The sequence below is a fragment of the Sturnus vulgaris genome, chromosome 4 (genome assembly GCF_052056855.1).
Source record: "Sturnus vulgaris isolate bStuVul1 chromosome 4, bStuVul1.hap1, whole genome shotgun sequence".
In the NCBI taxonomy this organism is placed as follows: domain Eukaryota; kingdom Metazoa; phylum Chordata; class Aves; order Passeriformes; family Sturnidae; genus Sturnus; species Sturnus vulgaris.
This window is the reverse complement of record NC_142246.1, coordinates 10703971-10720891: the sequence shown is the minus strand read 5'-3', so window position 1 is coordinate 10720891 and position 16921 is coordinate 10703971. Positions and strand designations below refer to the sequence as shown.

Below are 16921 nucleotides of genomic sequence, written 5' to 3'. Positions count from 1 at the left end.
AGATGTGTGTGTTTGTGATATATAGGACTCAATTTATCTTTTGGATTGTTCAGATTAAAGGGAGGAGATTATCTTCATTAAACTTTAATTTCTTAGTAATTTCCATTTATTTTCATTACTTTTATGCAATGGAAGTTTTTTTTCAGAATAGTTTGTTGCAGTAACTTTTTTTATCTCAAACTAAAATGATGCTCCTTGCTAAAGACCCCTTCTTGTGAAATGGCATTTAAAACAGATCTTCAAAAGCCTAGAGAAAATAATCTGTGTATTTATTCAGTTTTTAAACTGCTGCCGTAATATGGAGCAGGAGATGGTTGCTTTTAGAGAGATGTCTAAAAATTAGTGTCACTTTTTCTATTTTCTCAATGTCTAAAGGGGCTCAACAAAAACCACAGCTGTTCAACCCTGTTTTTCCTTTTCTTCTCGTTGTCTGCCCATTGTAATAATCTGGCTTTAAGCACAGATTTTGACAGCCATGATCTGCTGTCACGCTGCTCAAGCTGTCAAGCAGCTTCTGGCACTGTAGGAAATGGAGCTTAGAGCCTGCAGCTCCCTAATCTGAAGTGTCTGCTTGGTGCTTGGAAAGGATGTCCTCATGTGCCTGGGCAGACTGCAGGTGAACACAGCTACAGCACAGAAGCTTTGGCTCTTGAGGAATGTTTAGACCATAAAATCTGTTGCAAAGCTAGCAGTCTCTGATTTCTTCCCTTTTAGTTTGCAAAGTCTAATTTAAATTATTCTAGTAAAGAACTCTTTATCAATATTAAGTAGTAAGCCTCCCAGTCTCAGCCGTGGCGCTAATTGTCCATTAGAGGCATTTAATAAGATGCTTTTTGTTTCTCTAAATTGCAGTCAGAGTGAGCGAATTATTGTCTCTTGTAGAGTTTGTCGAATTCATCAGTTCCCAATCCAAACTTTATACTGTCTCCTTCAGTGCTGCCTGTTTAACTTAACCAACCTCCCCTGTCTTGTACTCTTATTGAAGCCTGTTTATCTTCTTACTCCTTACCTCTTGGTCCTGGCCTCCTGGCTCTTCACTCTCTGCTCCTTTCTATTCCCTGTCTCCTGGACTTCTCCTGACTTTTTTTCCTGACCCTGATTGACTATGAGTGCCATGTGATGCTATCACACTTCCGTGTCAGCCCACATGCTCAGGGAGATGTGATGATGATTGCAGCCCAGCTTAATGTATGTGAAGACATCTGGGACCAAGCATGAACACCCACTGGGCCCTCTTATTGATGAATTTTTAAGATAGGTTTTCTGTGGCTTTAGTAATTTTTTTTTCAACATTCCTCATTGTCTATCAATCTTAGAAATGGATGCTTAAATATTACGTTAGTATGAAGATCCTGATAAAACTGTGACAGAGAACAAAGAGTTGATAAGTTTAGGCTGTGATCATATAATTAAGGAAGGATGGGACTGGTATTGATTTTTTGTTCTGGAACAACTTTGCCCTGCTGGAGCTCTGCTCTGATGCCAGTGTATGTGTGACGCAAAAGAATTTAATCTCAAAATTTTTCTTCTTGTCCCATTTAGGAAACTGCCGGGCAGAAATGTCTACGCCCAGATGCACAATGAAAAAGAGCAGGAGATGACAAGCCCTGTTAATCACAGTGAGGACACCCAGAACATCATCCAGGGTGAGGAGTTTATTGATGATGATCTGGACTCTCAAACACTAGGTAACGCAAGAGGTAACTGTTTTTAGCTTATAAATTTTCATAAGTAGTTGATTTTAAATTGATGTTTGCTTTCATTTTAGTTCTTTTGCATTTTCTGTACAGTCTCAAGAAGATGCAAATGGTAACACCAAGAAGGGATTAACTCAGTCACCTTCTTTTGGCTTGCTTGAGATACAGGCTAATGTATGGATGATGTGCTATATAGAGCATGAGTACAGAGATAGTAGTTTAATGTCAGGAAACGGACAATTTTAGAGATAAGTTATATTTGGTAGAATGGAATATAATCTGCAACAGTTGAATTCACTCAATAATCCCCTGAATTAGTGGAAAATTGAGTTCAGGCCAGAAGGATTTGTAGAGTCAATGCTTCTGTGATTTCAGATGGATTGTATGGAGATCCATTGCTTTATTTGCCTTCATATTCCAATGGCATTTAAAGTTTTTGTGATTAGAAACATTAAATTTATTCATGTATAAAAAGTATCATAAGTCTTCCTTAATTTAGTTGTTGATTTTCATGAGGTGGTTATAAAGAACCCATGAGGGAAATTTTCTGTAAGTATCTCTCAGAGCAAATGATTTCAGGTGGAAGTATATATCCTGGCACCCTGTGGTTAGTTTTAATGCAACATGGAGTTCTGATCTATAATACATTGTCTTCAGACTGCTTTCAGGTCACAGTCTGAAAATTGTAGGACAACGTTAAAAAACCCTGGTTCCATTTCTGAAAATTTGTGAAAATAAATCCGATGATCCAAAGCTTTTGGGAGTTGTAGTATTAGATTGATGGTGTGAAAGGCAATTGTAATGTCTTCATGAACTCCAAGGAAGAAGATGTGTTTTAGCTGCACCCGAGGTAGCCTGGACAAGACAGAACTGATCTGAGGAGAGATTTCTTTATCTTGGGTTTCAACTTTTTTGTTTGTTGTCGATGTCTTTATTTTCATTTGCTGAACTTTGTGCTGCTTCTAGGTTCTTGGAGGTGTTAGCTTTGCACACAAGGGAAGAATCCAACCTCTTGCTTTGCTTTGTGTATTTCTATGTCTTCTTTGACAACCTTGTGTATGACTATCACTGCTTTCATTCTGATTTTGCAAGACAACCTTTGTTGCTCTACTGACTTTACCGGAGTTAGTTCCAAAAAAAAAAAAAACCTGCAAAAACAAAGTCTGTGTTAAATTTGTTTGGTCATCTCGTCTCTAGGGTCTTTAGGGGAGAACTTGAATGCTAACAAAATCCTTGCAGACTATTGAAGTGGAGCATTCAAACACCTCTAGTAATATACATAAGCATAACTTCTTTTAATGGTAGAAAATCCCTCATGGTTTATTTAAAAGAAGGCAGATTTGGAAGCTCAAATAAGGAAATGCTACTCTGATTTGTAACACATTTAGAATTAATCTCTGCTTGCCCTGCACTTGTTACTCAGAGAAAATAAAAATCTTCCCATCTGAGCAGAGGATTATTTTTGGGTTAAAGAGTACAAGATCATGAAGTTTTGATGACATAAGAATGTAAATGTGATTTCGAGGTGATCTGTGCTTCAGCCAGGTTATCTGCAGCAGCAGATTTTCCAGGAGAGTGTATAAAGCTCATTTTTGTGGATCATAATCATCCATATTTGTCAGCTACTGTACAGCTTTTAGACAGAAGATGTTATTTAATACATAAAACTACACTCCTGCTCGCTCTACTGTTTTGTTATTTGCAATACTTTCCACTAGCTCCGGTATTGCTCAGTACTGCCAAGAAAATATTCCTGTTAATGATACTCTATTTTATCTGGCTAGAGTATGAAGCACGTTATAATCCCTGCTTTATATTAAATTCTGGTTTACGACATTATTTGCAGAAGGTTCCTATGCTATGGAGATCCCTTCTAGTTCTGGTGAGCTTTCTCCCTCCCTCTTGGGAGATGTCAGTAGCCGCCTCCGCTCCATGCGCAGCAGGGAGTTACAGGCCTGGGTTTCTGTTTGTTCTCTCTCTTCTCATAACTTTTGAATTTCCACAGTACAGTATTTCCAGACTCACCCATCCACTTTTTTTGTTTTCTATATATTTTATGTTGCCTACTTTATCGCAACCCCCACCTTGGGACTCCTCAACACCATTACCTTGCAGTGACTCCTTCTGGGAGAAGTGGCAACTTGAACAGCTACAGAGTTCCCTTATTGCTGATGCCGGTCAGTGTCCAGTCCCAGGTCAGTGGCATGTCGAATGGACGCCTCAGGTTCCATTCTCCTCCCTCACCTGCACCCCTCGAGACAACTACACCTTTATAAGCCACAAAGAGAACCAACTTATGCTGTCACTGGGATAGAAACCCTAGGAACTCACCACAAAACCACCACCATGAGCAAAAGCTTTGTGCAAAACTGTGCTGTAGGTACATGGAGCTGTTGCACCAACCTTCACCTGACCTGTTGTTTGATAGAGACACTCTCTTATGCAATTTACTTGACTCTGCAATAAAAGGGGGATTTATTGTGGAGTACCTGAAATACACTAATGTTGGCCTTTTGTTTCTGTATTTTCCTAGGCAATCACTCAGGCGTGGTTTTGAGCATCAACTCCAGAGAGATGCACAGTTACCTGGTTAGCTGATATTTGCAGCTGAACACAAAAACCGAAAGACACTTCTTTGTACCATTTTATTTTTCCCTGGTGATGTCCCAAAATTTCAAATATGGCTGTAAATGCTGATGGAGAAGGAGGTTTCTTATCAGTCCTGTGGATAAAAGCATCCATCATCAGTTACCAAGGGTTAAGGATAACATGTCTTGTGTTCATTCTATGGCCTGGGAACTCATTATGATTGAAACTCAAACTGTGGTAGCAAATCTGTAGCCCTAGGCACCTTCAATGCCACCTTGTTTCTTTTCTGTATATGCTCTATTTCTTTATGTTTATTTTTAGAATAATTGACTGTAACTTTTTAGTTATATTTTTAATTGAGATATTCAGTGGAAGGCTGGGACTCTTCAGCCCAGAAAGGTGATTTTTACACAAGTGACTAGACCAGAAGAGATGGTTGGTTGATCACAATGAAAATTTTTTTAGGAGGCCAAGTGTTTCTGTACTGGAAAAGGACTGAGCGAGAGACAAATGCACTCCTAGTTGAGACAAGCTCTTAACTTAAACATGTGTGAGACAATCTAACAAATTTAGGCTTAGGCCCTTTTGAGGATTAAAAGAAGTAAAATGTTAATTAGGATATCTTGTAATATACAATAATGCTCTTGTAAGTGTAGCAAGTCCTGACAAAATATCAGCTCCAGTATCTCCCCCAATCCCACCACATGTGAAAGAAAAACACCAGCTTGATGCTATTTCCAGACCAGGTGCCTTCACTTGCAGACAGTCATTTTAGTTGCTCTTTTTTTTTTTTTTCTCCTGAGCGAGCCCCTCTAGGATGATGGCAGCTGCCAGATGAGTTATCCTGTTAAACCCTAGGCTGGTGGCCTGTCTCTTTTTAAATTTCCAGAGAGTGTAAATACCTCTTTTATGCAGCTTTCTTTGTATGGTTATTTTTTTTAAACTTCCGATGAGGGCAGCTGTGCTGTGTGGGTCAGAGTTCTGCTCTGGGAAGGGCTGGGCAGCACTGCCATCTCCTTCCCACAGCATCCCTGTTTGGAATTTCCTCTGGCATTTGCCCTTGCTGGAGGGAGTGGGCAAACCCCAACCTGACCTTTTCTGCTTGGGTTGGTTTGACAATCCAAAGGGTCATGGGGATGATAGGAAGGGATTTAGGGCTTCCTGTTTCCTTCCCATCACCACAGGGTGTCTCTCAGTCCCTACCACCACTGGCCCCTTTTTCTGCAGGGAGGGCAGGGGAAGGGCTCCTGGAGGAGCTGCCTGCAGAAAGGATTGTGAGTCAGGTCCTTGTTTCCTAAGCCCAGTTTTGTCAGTTGGGTCAGTGTTTCTTAGTCTCAACCTCTGCATCCCCAGGGAATGGCAATGCAGTGAATCCACACTCCTCTTGTCTTTTCTCTGTGGTTTACTTTAGCCATGTAGGAAAACGAGTGTAGTGTGGTGAGTTTAAATGTCTGGCATCCTGTGTGTCACATCTGCCTGGGATTAGGATGCTTCTCTCAGAAACCTGTAATCTCTTCACTTTTTTGCCTTTGATAGAGAATAAATAATTCTGTACTCACTGAATGTCATATTGATGCTAGTGACAACCTCGCACACCACCTTGTTTAAGAAGGATACAGATATCTCATCATCCAGAATATGCAAGCAGAAAATAATGAATTCTAGTCAAATGGAAAAGAACTGTCTTAAAATCAGTGTATGCACTGGAATAATTCTTCCATGTAGCTGTGAATATAGAGCATACTATCATCAAATGCAGTGGATTGGGATGTAGTATTTCAGTGTAGGCTCTCATGAACCTCACAGGATGTATGTGTAAAGCACAAGAAAATCTAGATTATAAACTTACTGTAAGGAACTAGGTGGAAAGTTAGAGTGAAGATTCTGAAAAGCACTTGCAAACTGCTCAGGAAAAGAATGAGAAAAATTGTTCTAAAATTTCTGCCTATTTAGTTGTATAGTGCCATGTAAACTTATTAACAGAGAAGCAATGCCCTGGCTGACTGTTGTATGCCAGACAGTGAAAATCCAAGGTCTTAAATGTATCTGAGTCTGGGTTTCTTGAAGAGAAGTGCATATACAAAACATGCTGTGAATTGGAAGCTCTTGGGATCATTGCACCAGGGGCTTTCCCTCCTCACCAGCTCTTCTTGCTTTTTCTAGTGGAAATGAGCTGGAGAAGAGAATAAAATAACATTGCAAACATCTTACTTGTTCCTGTGAAATAAATCTGAAATAGGTTGTTTGTATAGGGCAGGTGAATGGCAAACCAGCTTCATGAACAAGGAATGGGATGGAAGCTCCAGCTTGGGGGTGTTCTCACATGGTTAGTCTGATTGGCAAAGGTCACACATATAATTTATGCTTCAACAGCTACTTCTATACATGTAATTCAGGGTGATTTGTGTCTCTGATCACAGGAGTCTTTTGGAACATGGTAGAATATTTAACTGCTTCGTACTCTAATTAACACTTAGCACAATGTAGTGCCTGTAATAATTTTTTCTGATGCTTATTAATTTGATTCATGCAGCACTCCTGTGAGGTTGGTTTATCATGTCTTAAAAACACTGTTTCCTAAAGACGTGTTGGTATTGCCATAACTGTATTTCTAATACCCAGCAGATAATAAAGAAAGCCTTTGATTTTCTCATAAGAATAACTTTAAAATGAATTATTTTAAAACTGAGAAAGTACTATTACCATTTTCTCATTCATGGTGTCTTGGTTTATCTGTAAATGAAAAGACTCACTAGTGCTAGTTCTCAAATCTCTTGAACTACATCCATGATATCTTAACTTTTTATCCTTTATATGTATCTGAAGTCCTGATACATAAGTATTCAGAAACACAGAGTTGCTTCTATGCACAAGTGCTAGTCACACATGTGCATGCACACATGCAGTATTTGTACATATTTTAGTGAAGTTTTTTAGTGGGGAAGGGTGATATAATGGCTAAGAAACAGAAGATGAGTGTCAGGTACATGGATTCTATACCCAGACTTTGAGTAAGTTACTTTCCTTGTATGCTCTCCAGTTTCCCCACCTGTAAAATGGGCCTGAAAGTAATTACCTACCTCACAGGGGTGTTGTGAGGCTAAATTAATTACTGTTTGTTCGGGATCATCAGAGCAAAAGAATTTTGTGAGCATAAATTATTAATTTATGTTTAACTCTCTTTGTTTTGTTTGTAATTATCACTGTTCTTAAAAGTTCTCCACTGAAACCAGCTGCAATTATGTACAAATGTAAAAAATGAATAATCCAAAAAAGGTGCATTACTGGTAAAAAAGAAAAAAAAAGGTACTTTTACTTAAACACTGTTATTGCAACATACTGTTATGTGGTAGCCCTGCAACATTGGCTGTGATTTTGCTGTCACACATTAGTATTGTCAACTCACTTCTCTTCATTGTTATTTGATCAAAAACCTTATAAAAATGAGTAGAGTGATATTTATCAGCAGCGATAGTGAACTATACTGAATCCAAAAAACTGAGAGTGTACTGGCCTCATTGGCCTCCTTTGGCCTTCTTAAAATCTGGTATATTTGCAATTTCAAAAACACTCTGCACTTTTCAGAGTGCTCCAAGCAGTATGATCTGAAGCAATCTAACAGAGCCATCAAGATTTACAGCTGTTATCTTTGCTTTCTCTTTTGACAATGAATGTTTTATATGGGTTTGGAACAGCCCATCCATATAAAGTACTCAGAAATGCTCAGAGGACAATTAGGGAAAATGCACACAGTGTTAATTAATTTTTCAATTATATAAGCAATATAAACCAGTGTATATTTTTATACTCTGTTGAAGAGGGTGGTGGAAATGCCTGTGAAGAAATAGAAGGTGCCAGCTTGAGGCGAGATGTTGTTTTCCACAATTCACATCCAATTTCTTGCAACTCTTTTATGATATTCTCATTGAATAATATCTGTCTTGATGAGTTTTCTTCTTTCAATGACTGGCATAATGAGGAGTAAGCTGTTTATTCATATAAAGTAGGTGATTTGTTAACTAACTGTCCTGTAGACAAAGACAAATCAGTGCTTTGCCATTAGTAGTTCCTAGTGCAAAGCAGGTTTCATCTGACATGATTATCATGGTTAGCTGTGTTTTCAGTCCAATGAGACCTTCTTTTAGTGGGGAGACTATTACTGTATTCTGTATCTTTAATAGAGGTCAATAGATTGGAACTGCAGTAATTTCCATCCTCCTTACACAAATACATGCTCAAAGAAATGTGTGGGGAAAAGAAAATCTTTATAAGAAATTAAATACATGCATTTGGTTGCAGTAGCTTTTTGATGATGAACCAGAGGTTCTGATAAGTTTTGAATTTCTAGTGTTATTTCAAATCAATGTTTCTAAGTAGATAGAATCGATGACAATTTCAGTCATAGATTTTTCCTGTTTCCTATTAAAAAGGTTTTGTAATTTTTCATTAATGAGACTTTGGGGGAAAAGAAAGACTAAACATTTTATTTCATTGCACAGTCCCTGCCAGTTGGAGTTATTATAGTTGTTTTATTGTATATTGATTGATACCACTGTATTGTTTCCATATTCATTTTTATTTCAGCATTTTAGATGAAAGTAAGTGCCAATTTCTCTCAAAATATTGGATTTCCACCAGGATGAAATTTATAAGCATTTACCTTTATAAATCTTGATTTTTGAGATGCAAAATTTTGTTTTGTCTTTTAAGTCCATCCAAAAAGCTGCTTCCTGGCTCATTTTCACTGTTTCAGTCCCAGTAGCACATTGCTTCTACAGCTTTCTTCAAGAGACTGGCACATAGCCAGTACTAGTCTGAGAAAACCTAAAACTTTCATTAGAATGGCATTTAATTGACTATAAGTAAGGTCTGCTCAGATAATTTTCTTAATGTTAAGTTTGTACTTTCATGTTCTGTATTTTCTTTCAGTATCTTAGCATTTGCCCTCTCGCTGCCATTTAAATGCATTTTTATTCCTGTAATGTTTTTGACTTATTTTTAGACTATAATCATCAAAGTGACAAATAACTCAGACCCCTGGCTAGCTTTTGCAATTAATAGCCTAACCCTGCAGTCTTTGGGAAATGTCAAGCTGTGCCCTCTCTAATTTTTGATCTTCTGTCCCAAGCCAACCCTTCTACCATCGGATCACCTCAGCAGCATTGCCTCCAGTTGTCTGTGCCCGCTCAGACTGCAGGGAGTGCAGAAGGGTTGCTCCATGTCTAGAACATCCCATTTCCCAAATCTGGATGGGAATGTCATGCAGACAAAGTTCTGATTTGTTCCTTCTTTTCAAGTCTGCTGCATAAGCAGAGGGTGCATATTATTGGGGAAAGAAGAACCTGTAATGGTACTTCAGGCTGCTCTAGAGGCTAAAGAATGCATCCTCTTGGAATATTTTTTCATTGAAATCGATATGTACAGTAAGTTAGTTTCATGATTTTTAATATGAGATCTCATTTCTGTAAGTCTTCAGTTCCATCTTTTTTCCTCCTGTTAAATGGAGTAGCAAATTACTTAAACTATGAATTGTGGAGCCATTTACGACTCCCATTCTTTTCATCCCCTTTTTTCCTTATGTGAAGCTTGTCAGCATTACTGTTTCCAGCTAGTTTATATGCTGATGGCTGAGATGATCTTCTGTAAGATGGTACCTAACATAAGAATTACTGGAAAGGCTTAGAAATATGTACTCTTAAATACGACATAGCTGTGTGAAAAAATCCTTATCAAAGAGCTGTTATGGTTTGCATTAAATACTTTTTAATAGTATCTCTAAGAATACATGCTCTTAATTGCAAACTCTTTGCCTCTCTCTCCTTCCAGATTGATTTTCTTTCAGAAGCAACATTTACTACCCCTGAAAGGAAGTGCATTCTTTCCCTTACACAAGTCATTTTGCTTAATATTTTTTCCTTGCAATACTTGCATTTCACACAAACGTCATCTATCTTGATCAGCCTTGATTTCTGAGTTTCTGTAGAATTTGCATCTTTACACTGATTACTTGCAATACAGTGGACATAATGTCCTGTTGAGCAGCAATAATACAAGGAGCAGTACCTGGCACTGCTTTAATAATATGCCTTTTTTTTTGTACTTTTAATGGTGTAATAAGTATATTAATCACCAGGAAGGCCAGGCATTCTGAATAACTTTCTTAGCATGTATTATATTTCTATGTTACTTGTTGCTAATTTTAGCCAGCTTTTGATACTTATATTTAGTTCTTACTGGCAGTGTCTGCTCCTGCAGATCAAAGCAAATGAATTAGCTTATTCACTTTTTAGAAAAAGCATTAATTCACACTGCTTATTGATTAAAAGAGTTTTAAAAGGAAATCATTCTGAAATGGTGGAAGAGATATTTTTAATGAGGACAGCTCATACAGGAAAACAGCAGGCTTATATCCATGTGGCTTTTGAGATATTTTAGTTATGGATTTTTAATAGAAAGGACTGTGCAGAAGAAGCATGACCCCAAATATCAGTAACATGCACTTAAGTAGTTTGCAAATGGTAAAACTAGTCCAAAGGACAATATTGTAATACACCACCTCTATGTTTCAGGTTCACATTAGGGCCTTTAAATGGTTAAAATTGCAGAATATCTTCAAAACAGGATGCCCAGGGAATTGCCAAATTCACTGGCTCCATGTACTTGTGAATATACTCCTCTCTTTGGAGTTAATCTTTTGAGATGCTGAAGCAGCAAAGTAACTGTTTATTAAGTCACCTGCATTGTTTAATGCTTCCAAATCTTTGCCAAGTAGTTTGTGAAACTATAGAAAAAAAAGAAGCTCAAATTTCCACTCTTTTCTGTTCCTTCTCCTTTCCCCCCCACCCCTTCTTTTGTAGCCCTTTTGTTCTCTTTCATTATTGCTGCTGTTTGTGGCTCTGCCTTGCCTGGCTTCTCCAGATGACAGTTCTCTACAGTCCACTTTTCTTCCTTGCTTTTTGTTCTGCTTTATGTTACTGTCTGTGTTTTGATTTGGATATGCACCCTACTGTGTCCCGACTGATAGCAAGAAGAATCACAGTCTCTTCCTCTCCTCTAAGCTCTGCTGTATTATCTGAGTCGATGAGGTTCCCTGTGCTTTGTGTCACTGCAGCCCATCCTTCCTGTTTCTTTCCCACTTCAGTATTTTTAATCCTTTCAGCTTTAATTTTGGCTGTCATTTTCTCTAAATCTTTCTGTAACTCTTATCTTTTACTTTTCAAAAACTTCTCTCAGATGTTCGTCCCAGAGAGTACATGCTTCTAGTTTGAGATGTGGATGAGTATTATACTCCCAGAAAGAATAAAACCCAGCATTTCCTCTCTCACCAGTGTTTATATTGATTTTGCAATTGATCTGTAGTGAAATTATGTATTTAATTGGCAGAGATGGTTATCTGTTATCTCCCAAATATCTTTCTCTGCCTCTTTCTGGGTTACAGGCTAAGACATGTTGTTCCCACGAGTTTCCTGGAGCACAGCAGGAGCTGGCTTGCTTTGCCAGCCTTGCACTGTGGCAGGTACAGAATTGCAGCAAGGTTGGGTAGAGACACCTTGCCAGACCACTGGGCTACATTTGTATTTCAGTATGGGAAATGCTGAGACCCTAGCTCAGACACAGCCTATTAGAGAAATTGTTACAACCAAAGCTGAAGAATAGGTGAAGTAAAGAGAATTCTTTGTTAATAGAGGGTTGGGAGCAATTTGACTTGACAGGTTTATGGAATGGGTCTGTATGAAACCTCTCCTAGAGGCTGGGGAAAATGGCCTGGATTCAAGTTCCATAAAATACAAATTTAAGCAAAGTCACCAAATAAATTTGGCAGAATCATCATGCTGGAGGAGCTTGGAGAATTTAAGGGGAGTAAGACCATTGAAAAGCTCAGTGGTATCTTGGAAGGGTACAGCCTCTCTTAGGGAGTGTAAGAGAGAGAGGTGTGGGAGGGAGGGGAGCACAGGACTGAACAGGACAAGGAAAAGCATGAAGAAATTCAGTGTTAGCAGTGTGTTTGGTTTTACCACATGTTGTTGATTTTGGTTTGCTTAAGTCTTGAACTTATTTTAATTTGTAATGGCCACTATCATATTTTGTTGGTTGCATGCCGAGATTTTAAATCGTGGGTTGAAAATGATGCAGCACAGGGAACATGCAAAATTGTCACCATCTCTGCCTATAATTTAAGACAGATCTGGCTTGCAGCAGCATCCCACCTGAGGTGCATGGAAAAGATGTTGCTTTTGGAGCAGAGATACCTGTATGTGTGCTCCAGATGATTGTAGGTCATTTGCTAATGGTATTCCTCCCTAGCACAACACTGAGCTATGAGACAAGGGAAAAGAATTATTTTATAGAGTCTGTGTCTTGCATTTATACTGTCTAAATGTAATTTGCTAGAATGCCTCTATGAGCTGTAATTTTATAATGTATAAAGAAGATGAATGGAGCTGGTGTAGTATTCCTGAGGGTAAACACCAGTGACTGGAGTTTACTGAACATGTGACTAGAAATTTTAATTTTAGGAACAGAGAGTTCCTCCATTTCATATACACACTAGGCCTTTGAGTACAGATCCTTTTTTCTATTTGTCACTGACAGGCTGTGATTTATTTCCTCATGGGTGTAAAGTCATGGGTTGTGCTTGCTGCAGTGCAGAAGGCTCTGGAGGGAAAATATAATCAAATGGAGAAGTATACTTGAATTCTCTCTTGATCCCAGTCTTCTCTGAGTTACTCTTCTCTGACTGTCATTCTGCCAATAAACTGGGTTGATGTTAAAAGGTGATTAACTGATTTTCATCCTCTTCCATGTGCCTGAGGAAAAAAATGGATATAAGTTTGCAGAGGAATAGCAGATTGGAAGAGGGTGGGGAACTTCATCATCTAGCAGAGTGCTTTGGGAAGCTTCCACTTTTTGTGTTTTACTTGCCACTTATTTTTACAAATATGTACAGCACCTGTGATTTAAACCATTAAACTTTGATAGGTTTCTTTACAGAACGTGTTTTTAAAGAATCCTGCCCTAGTGCATTGCAAGTGTGGGTTTAGGAGACATCAGGTCTCACCTAAATGAGATTGACTTGGTGTAATTGCTCTGTATTTATGAAGCAGCAAAATAGGAATATTGCTTCATCCTAGATTGGAGGAATATTCTTAGAGATAAGAATTGGAATGGGAGAATTTTCCTTTTTAAGAGTAAAGGATGGAAGCTGGCTTATTTACAGTTCATCTGTGGCTGCTCCAGCACAGGTGGGTGCAAAATATCTTAATCCAGATACAGATATAGACAAATATAGATTTTGCTGGCATTACCCATGAAAACAAAATGAGAAAAAAATGGTAATTAAATCAAGCCTAAAAAATATTTTGTGGGTAATTAGAGCTGCAGCTCTTGGTAAGTATATAAAAGCCTATAAAATAAACCTAGACTTGACATATGCCTTGTGAAGATTCACAAAGTGTGTCTTGCTACCCTGTTGTTAATGTGGAACATTGTTTATTTTGCACTGCAGGGCCAAATTCTACCCTAAGTTATGGCCATGCAGTTCCACAGACACTATCAGCTCAGCTTTGTGTTACAGACAAATTTCATACATGGTGAATTTGAAATGCAAGTGCAGGTTAAAACGAGTCTTCTGCTCAATGCACCTGTGCTTACACAGGTTACTGACTGATTTTCACCATAATTTTTATTCCCATTCCTAGCATGAGAATTCTTTGGATAGATGTAAGCTAATTACAACCAAGGTAGAACTGAATTTTTAAACTGCTTTATGACTGCTTGGTCAGCAAATGTTTAACACTGTATCCAGCCCGATTTTTGACCAAGGTATTATTCCACTCCATGTGAAGGTTCTTAGCAGTCATCAGTATGCTATAACCCCTACCTTTAACATACACAACTACACAGTCCTCTCCTTCTGCCTTTGCATATTCTAGTATTTGTGAAAACAGAACATGCCTTCTCCTAATTTTATTTCAGGTGACCTTGACCTTAAGCAGGTTTCTTTGTATACAGTAATAGGGCTCAAGTGCAGAATGAAATAAATCCATAATTGGTGCATTGTCATAAATGGGGAAAAGTGTTATTTGTATATTTTTGTAAATATGTAACATTTAATGGCAGTTTTGTAGTGACGTGCTGTTTTTGAGAAAAAGAAACAAATATATGTTTGAATATGCTTGACGTAACACTTAACTGTGATTCAATTGCACAAGTAATAGCTTAACCAAGAAGTCTTGTGCAATATGTAGTGCACACACATAACCAAGTATCTGTTAGCAATCCACAAGCAAGTTTTTGGCAACTGTTAACAATGGTGATGAACTGTGCAGTACAGATTATCACGGTCTCTTTCAGCTTCCAAACATGTAGCAGGCAAACTACTGTATACGTACCTGTGTACTCCACTGCATCCAAAGGTATGCATTTGTCCTGAGAACCTGCACTCCAGGTTTTTCTTTAATAAAATTTGGTTCTAAACTATTGATTGCTTTGTTTTTCCTTTGAAGCCTTTCTTGGGGTTTGTGATGGGGAAACCAGTCCCCAGAGTTTGTGTGTCAGTATTTAGCAGCAAACTACTCCACTCAGCAACACTGAGCTGAAAGGCTGCAGCAAGCCTTCATTCTCCTCCTCTTCAGCCACTCCATCCTCTGCATCCACTGCAGCTCGACTCCATTCCTAGGGAAGAGGGGAAAAGTCCTTTTTCCTTTTCGCTGGGAGCTGAGTGCTGCAGTGTAACTGGTGGAGGCTGACATCCTGTGGTGAGATGGAAGCCATGCAGTCACTGAATCACAGGCTGAGTATTCCTGTCTAGATAAAGAATTCCGTAGGTCTCAGCCTTGATCTCCCTGTGATATAGCGCCATCAACAGAACAAAGGAATGTGTGTTCTGTCCTTCCCGTCCCTTTATTCCAATCTCTTTTTTTTTTTTTAATTAATTGCTCTTCCTTTATCCCACTGTTTTCCTAAGGAGTTGCTTGTGCTGTAGATGCTGCATTCTCTTTGCAAAACTGAGGGGTCTGCAAGTCAAAATTAGCCCTTAAGCTGGATGTAGCTGTGTGCAAGGATCAGGCCTTGACTGAGCTTCAAACTATATTCAGTTATATACAAAGCCAGCAAAACCAAAATCCTCAGAATTATGTCCATTGGACATGCCCAGCTACTACATATCATATTTATTTCACTTTGCCTACAGTCTTTGGAAATGAAATGCAAAATGATATAGTGTATTTCTATAAAGTCTTGGCCTTAATGTCTTAAACATTTTCTCCTCCTGGTCCCAGCAAGTGCTCTCTGTCTTTGCAAAGGTCACTGAATTGCTAAAGTTAGAATATGCCTTGCATCCCTACAAACTGGGCATTCCTTCCTCATTCAAAGTTTAGAAATGAGCTGCTTTTGGTGTAGCTCATATTTCAGGCTGGAATAGAGTTTATGGTTTGCTGAGAGGTGGTTGTTGCTCTGTACCTTGGTGCCTTCCCATGGAAAGTGACACTGACAGAATAAAAACTTGATGGTTCATTTCACTGCCTGTTGCCCACAAGGGAAGAACAGAGGTGTTGCTAATTGTTGTTGTTGTGGATGTGCAATGTAAAGTCTTATTAAATCTCATACTGGGATAAGGCAGCAATATGAATTATTATCTATTATTTTTTAATTAGCTATACACATTTTATACACTGCAACGAAGTTTTAATAGGACCACAAATGGATTACTTATTCACAGAGTGGCTATATTTTGAGGATCTAAAGATGGACAATTAAAAGGAAAAATAATTCAGACAAGATTTAACTGAATTTTCTTAGCCTGCCCTGGTTGAGCACTTTCTCACGGTGCCTGCTGAAGGAGCTGGCAGCTGGAGGAATGCTGTGGTGTGGGCAGTCTGACCCTACCCTGTGGCTCACCATGCCAAATGTGGGGCTGGGTGCAGGAATGAGGCTTGAGGCTTCCCCTACTTGTGTAGCTCAGCTAGGAAACATTGCAATTTGTCATTTTAGGTTCTCTAATCCTGTATTGTGGCTAGCTGAGACTTTAAACTGCAGTTTATCTCTACAAAAGTTCAATCTCAAATGACATCTCATTTTCCAAATTTAGTGCTCTGATATAAATAAAAGCAAAACTCAAAGAAATTCCAAACTCTCTGATTTTTAATGTTGCCATAGTTCTTTCCAAGGAAAGCTCCTGATTTGGAAGGTCAGGAGTGAGAACAGACACAGCCAAGCTGTTCCCATAAATGACACACCAAATAAAATTTGCTAATATTTAACCTGAAGGGCTACTTTACTTCAGAAACTGATTTCCGTGGAAATAAAAGAATAATTATTTCACTTTGCTGTCATCATCAAAGTCATATTAATTGCTGTACTATTTTGAAGCTTAACTGGTTTCAACATCATCATAAGTCATGTCTCTATAATAAAACTTCTGAGGCATAAACAACAGCCAGTATTTTTTCTGGTTTGCCATTAAGACACTGATTTATTTTCTTCTTTTTTTTTCTTTTTGTGATTTATGCCTTGAAAGATGTTTTGCTTTCTTATGGATCCAGCTGCTGTGGAGAAAATGTTACTGTACTCTGACCCTCATGGTTTTCAAAAGCTGAAGCAAAATAGTACAAATGCTGCCCAGTGTATTTTGAAAT

General features: G+C 38.4%; 1 protein-coding gene across 9 annotated transcripts in view; it reads left to right on the top strand.

The window, feature by feature from the left end:
* The window catches only part of SORCS2 (sortilin related VPS10 domain containing receptor 2), a 532019-nt gene extending 517254 nt beyond the window's left edge, over positions 1 to 14765 (top strand). The window contains exons 26-28 of one of the 9 annotated variants that reach the window (XM_088163095.1): positions 1543 to 1700; positions 3813 to 3892; positions 4231 to 14765. In XM_088163095.1, the coding sequence (XP_088019221.1) occupies positions 1543 to 1700; positions 3813 to 3892; positions 4231 to 4254 (262 nt within the window). In that variant the 3' untranslated portion in view covers positions 4255 to 14765. The remainder of the gene's footprint in view (positions 1 to 1542; positions 1701 to 3812; positions 3893 to 4230) is intronic. The other 8 variants (XM_014895301.2, XM_088163093.1, XM_014895306.2 and 5 more) reach the window with 8 other exon arrangements.
* Positions 14766 to 16921: the final 2156 nt, after the last annotated feature.